The sequence below is a fragment of the Arvicanthis niloticus genome, chromosome 26 (assembly GCF_011762505.2).
Source record: "Arvicanthis niloticus isolate mArvNil1 chromosome 26, mArvNil1.pat.X, whole genome shotgun sequence".
NCBI lineage: Eukaryota > Metazoa > Chordata > Mammalia > Rodentia > Muridae > Arvicanthis > Arvicanthis niloticus.
This window is the reverse complement of record NC_133434.1, coordinates 7,036,322-7,042,492: the sequence shown is the minus strand read 5'-3', so window position 1 is coordinate 7,042,492 and position 6,171 is coordinate 7,036,322. Positions and strand designations below refer to the sequence as shown.

The 6,171-nt window shown below is 34.8% G+C and overlaps 1 protein-coding gene across 1 annotated transcript; it reads right to left on the bottom strand.

Annotated features, from left to right (window-relative positions):
- Positions 1 to 223: 223 nt before the first annotated feature.
- Positions 224 to 5,877, bottom strand: LOC143438992 (olfactory receptor 8C8). The gene is made up of 2 exons (XM_076924695.1): positions 5,631 to 5,877; positions 224 to 5,329 (listed from the first exon to the last, which is right to left on the bottom strand). The coding sequence occupies exon 2, from the start codon at positions 5,303 to 5,305 to the stop codon at positions 4,379 to 4,381; it is 927 nt and encodes a 308-aa protein (XP_076780810.1). The 5' UTR covers positions 5,306 to 5,329; positions 5,631 to 5,877; the 3' UTR covers positions 224 to 4,378.
- Between the last annotated feature and the right edge of the window lie 294 nt (positions 5,878 to 6,171).

The following is a 6,171-nucleotide window of genomic DNA, read 5'->3' as shown; positions in this document are numbered from 1 at the left end:
CAAAATCAGAAATAAAAGGAAAGGCAAAACAACAGACATTGAGGAAACCCAGAGACTCAAAAAACTATACTTTAAAAAGCTTTACTCTTCCAAATTAAAACAAATCTAAAAGAAATGAATAATTCTCTCAATAGGCACCACTTACTAAAGTTATATCAAGATTAGATAAACAATTTAAATAGACCCATAACCTCCAGTGAAACAGAAACAGTCATTAAACGTCTTACAACCAAAAATGCCACAAGGACCGATGAATTTTAATGCAGAATTAAATATCAGACTTTCAAGGAAGAGTTAATACCAATACTCCTCAAACTGTTCTACAAATAGAAACAGAAGAAACACTGTCCAATTCACTTTATGAGGCCACAGTTACCCTGATACACAAACCACATCATGACTCTACAATGAAGCATAATTACATTAAAAAATTCTAATGGATGTAGATTCAGAAATAATCACTAACATACTTGCAAACCAGATCTGAAAACACATCAGAAAGATCATCCACCAGGATCACTTGGGCTTCATCCCAGAGATGCAGAGATGGTTTAATATAAGAAAATCAGTTAATGTATTCTGCTGTAAAACACACTGAAAACCAAAAATCACATGATTTTCTCATTAAATGTGGAAAATCCATTTGACAAAATTCAATACTTTTACATGGTAAAATTTCAGAAGAGGTTAATGACACAGGGGACATACCTAAACTTACAATAAAGGCAATTTTCAGCTAACATTTCAAGTTAAATAAAGAGAAACTTAAAGCAATTCTACTAAAATCAGAAACAAGAAAAGATTGAATACAGGAAACCATGGCGTTGACCTGGCATAATTGCCTTGAGAGACATGTACTATAGGTTTTTCAGGTTAGAGTCTGTGGTTCCTTGGACATGGAGTACCCATTAGTTCCTCAGAGACCGACACACTCCTTCATGTATTGAAGCATTCAACACACTTTTGTGTTTTTCTGTATGTTCCCTTGGAAGGCAAGGAAGCATGGAAGTTTGACAAGACAATTGGTCTTAGACATTAATCTATAACCTGCAAAGTTTGCAAACATCATTATATTATGGCAACTACAACTGTATTTATCTTGGCAATTGTCACTGTATTCTGTTTCTGAAAAAGGCATAAAATCTCTGCTTGCTCTCAACAAAATTACCACAGCTTAATCTTTGCTGTGACCCCTCCAAGTCACCTGTTTTAATTCCTTTAGACCCTATCAGTTGACTTTGCCCTGAAAAGCAAGCATGGATGCTCACAGCTGTCTATTTTCTTCATCCTATTAATTATTGAACTTGAGGTCTTATCTAGAGCAATAAGGCCATCAGGGATGTACATATTGGAAAGAGAAAAAGTAGTATTACTTTCTAATGATAAACTAGGGAACTCCTAAGCATGATAAATACTTTCAGCAGTGCCTAGCTGTATAAGAGAGCAGTGGTAGCCTTCCTATAAACAAACGATAAATGGACTGAGAAAATATTTAGGCAAACAACACCTTTCACAGTAGTATCAATGCCATCTTGGAGTAACTTTAAACAAACAAGTAAGTAAACACGTGTATTATAAATACTTCGGGTCTTTGAAGAAAGAAATTGATAAAGAAAACAGAAAATGGAAAGATCTCTCATACTTATGGCTTAGTAGAATAAGCCTAGTAAAACTCGTCGTCTTACCAAAATCAGTCTACACATTATTGCTATGCCCACTAAAATTCCAACACAATTCTTCACAACAAATAGTGCCGGGCAAACTGAATGTGTATATGTAGAAGAATGCAGAGATGCATACTATCACCCTGTACTAAACACAAGTCCAAGTGTATCAAAGATATCAACAAAAAAACAAATATTCTGAGCCTGATAGAAAAGAAAGTGGAAAGTAGCTTTGAAACCATTGGTAAAGGAGAGGATTTTCTGAACAGGACACAACTAGAGCAGGTACTAAGATCAATAATTAATAAATGGAACCTCATGAAACTGAAAAGCTTATATGAGGCAAACAATACTGCCACTCAGACAAAGAAGCAACCAATAGAATGGAAAAATATTTTTAACAAGTCCACATCAAGTAGAAAAATAATATCCAAAATGAATATAGAATGGAAGACACCAAACATCAATAAACCAAATAATTAAATTTAAAAATGGGAAATAGGTCTAAACAAAGAATTCTCAATAGAGAAATTCTAGGCATTTCAAATTTCAAAGGCATCATTATTTTCTAATTTTTGCAGTTCTAAGTCAAATGTCATAGATTTTTTCAGACAATATTAATATAAAAATTATGCTTTCATGATCCATGTAATTATTTTTTAGGTGAAATATTCCCTTTGGAAGTGAAGACAGGTGCTTATAGTATTTAGAAAACACACAAAACACATTGTAACTATACAATTCCTGGACAAAAACAGACTCTAATGCAAAATTGACAGCAAGATGGGCAGGGAACTTCACTGAGGGAACTTAGACACTCATCATCTGCATTGTCTGTGCGTTTCTCAGTGAACATTATGAAGTATATATTATATCTCCAAAAATAATTTAAAATGTAATGCAATGCTACTTATTGATTGTATGTTTCATGGATGTATTATATTTCCAGCTAATTAAAGATGAAACATTTAATAAACTTCTTAGCACATATACTAAACAATAAGAGTAGTGACATGATACTTCAGAAAGGATTAACAAAACTCCTTACTCCTGTCACTCCAGAAAGAGAATCACTAATTAAAAATATCAGACAAAATGTTGCTTTTGTAGTTTAGCAGGTTGACGCAACATTACTCCGAGGCCTGTAGAGAGATGTGGTTAAAAAAGAAAAAAAGAAAAAAAGAAAAAACTTGGTCCTGAAATCTTGTAGACAAGCTCTCTGCTACAGGCATCTTGGCTGAATGCATATTCTCAATGATTCCTCTTTTGAGAAATCATGGGAATAACTCTCCAGCAGGTATCTGTTTCTTCACATTCCATTTTCCTTTTCCTGTATTCTGCATAACAAATGCAACATATGTAAAAATGAACTGTGGATCAATAGTTTGTGGTCTTGCAGTACTCATGTGACCATATCCTCAACTAAATACATCTAAATAGCTGTGTATTTAGATAGATATAGAGGTAGATATGGATAGAGAAATGGAAATAAAAATCCCTCTTGGTCACAAAAATCCAGTCACAAAGCCATGAAGTAAATCAATATGTGTTTATCCCATGTGCCATTTCTTTTACAGAAGTAAATTGACATCATTAAAAAAAAAAACAACTATCCTTTCTATGGTACAGTGGGGATAGTCTAGGTATTATTGAAAACATGGTGTCCTTTCAACAGAAATGTGCAATTTTATAAAAAAACAGTCAAGAGAAACAATCCATATATCATAAACAAGAAAGTGACAATTTCCAGTATATACATAACAAAAATGTCCATTTTCTGAAAAAGTCTCAAACTCGGGGGAAATTGCGATACATGTGCAGAGGAATGACCCTAACATATACTCTGATAACCATAAAGGTAAAAACTTATTCCAGTTAATTACAGATACCATCATTAATTTCATGTTAAAATGTTAGAAAAAAACACATAATGGATAATTGCTAGAATTTTAAGACATACCATTCCCATACTTGTTTTCTCATTGCTATAATGAAAGTGAAGGGGGAATACCCCTTCAAATAAAGAAACACATCAAAATTATATCAGAAAACAAAAACTCAGGATGAAATGAGTTAGATAGAAGGCATAGCACTCCAGAAATTTAATTTGCTGGAAAAAAAATAGACAATGTGGGCAGAGAAGACGGTTCAGAGGTTAAGAGCTTTTAACACTCTTGCAAAAGGTATGTGCTCCTTTCTCAGAATCTAGCTGGTGGTTCTCATCTGCCTCTAACTCCTCTTCTAGGGAATCTGAAACACTCTTCTATCCATGACAGGTCCCTAAATGTGCATGGTAGACATAAACTCAGGGAGGTTCAACATATACATTCAAACTTTAAAATAAATGTACAGATATTTTTTAAGAACATATAAAAAGCACTTAAAAATTTTACCCTCAACTTAAAAAGTTGACCAAGATCTTATATAGTCTGATTATGCTGAACATGGCATAATCAGAAAAATATTGAATCTGAGGATGTCTCAAATCCTCCCAGTACTCAAAGAGTTTCATTGCATGGTTTAAAGAGAAGACATGTTATACTATAGATTCCACCAATTCTAATAAAGGGCAATGATAAATAAAAGGAATAGAAAATAGGTAATGTAAAAAAAGAAAGAAAGAAAGAAAGAAAGAAAGAAAGAAAGAAAGAAAGAAAGAAAGAAAGAAAGAAAGAAAGCATATCAATCTGAAACTGTGTGGCTAAAGGGATAAATCAGTTTGTGATTCTTTTCAAAGTTTTCTTCACAGCAAGTTTGACATCCTTGTTTCTGAGACTATAAATAAGAGGGTTCAACATGGGCACCAATAAAGTATAAAACACTGAGAAAAATTTCCCCTGGCCAACAGTCTTAGCAGAAGATGGCTTGACATAAGCAAGCAGCCCAGATCCATAGAAAAGACTAACAGTTATGATGTGAGACCCACAAGTGCCCAAGGCTTTGGACCAACCCTTACCTGATGACATATGAAGAATATTGAAAAGGATCATAGTATAAGAGATTAAAATAATGAGGCAGCATAAAATGATAGCTGTACCTATCACAACCGAACTCATAAGCTCATTAACATAGGTGCTACTGCAGGAGAGTGGGAGGAGAGGGAAGATGTCACACATGTAGTGGTTGATGATCTTAGAATTACAAAAATTAAGCCTGATCATACACCCTGTGTGAGCCATGGCACTAGCAAACCCCATCAAGTAAGAACTAAATATTAACAGACAACAGACCTTAGGGGACATAATAACTTTGTATGTTAGTGGCTTACAGATGGCCACATAGCGATCATAGGCCATGGCTGTCAACACGTAACTCTCAGAGTTCACAAAAAATAGGAAGAAAAACAGCTGAGCCATGCATCCTCCAAAAGATATGGTATTCTTCTCTAAAATAAAACTCATCAACATTTTGGGTGTGAAGACCATCGAATAACAGAAGTCAATGAAGGACAGATTAAAGAGGAAGAAGTACATGGGGGTGTGAAGGTTGGAGTTTAGGCAAATGAGATTCATTAGCGTTAAGTTTCCCATCACAGTGGCTGTGTAGTTCATCAAGAACAGGACAAATAAGGGCAGCTGGAGCTCAGGTTGGTCTGTCAGTCCCACAAGAATAAATTCTGACACTGAAGATGTATTTTCCATAGTCGTTCACATCATGTGTGGCATCTGTAAGAATAATTGTAGAAGGCAATATTAACCCATAAACCATCATTTACTCCAAGCACAACTTTGGATTTATTGGTTTACAAGCTTGGGTGAGGGAACAAAGGGCCTGGAGAAATCTCTATTTCCTCTTTCCCATACTCACGTTAGGATTATCTCTCCAGAACGCTTCTTTGAGCATTACGTTCTTTTCTTCATCTAGTGTTTACTAAGGTTTATTACGGATTAACGCTGAAAAGAACAATTTTCCCCAGAATGTAAACATGAAGATAAAATGTCAAGGTAAAAATTATTCAGTACTCACCTTGATTCACCTGGAGCCTTCTCTGACACTGGAGTTCATGGTGTTTTCCTCCACCCTTTGGCAAGAGAGACAAAGTTAATAATGGACCAGTTGTTTGCAATCAATACAGAAAACTTATCTCAATTGTTAGAAGAGCTTCCCTTGGGGAAAAATGACATCTTTTCCTTTGAGGATTTCAGACACTTGTCTCATACATTAAAGACAATAGCTATGTTAACTGAGTCTCCAAAGCCTCAGTGTCAAGATACTTAAGAAAAAATTTTAGATTTGAAAATTATACTCTTGTTTATGACAGTCCTCATCTTTAATGGTCTCTTGAGTGTGAAATCAAACTCAAACTTTGAGTTAGTGATATAGAACATCAGTTATTGTTATAATTTTCCATCAGGAGTCTCTGGTCTCCAGGGCAGAGCTGTGAGTGGTCCCCTCTGTTATTCTCTTCATTAAGGTCTGCACAACTCTACAAGAAGAAATATCCAGGGACATGTTCATTTCCCATTTGTAGCTTTCCTAAGATTTCAGTGATAAATTGTGAACCAAG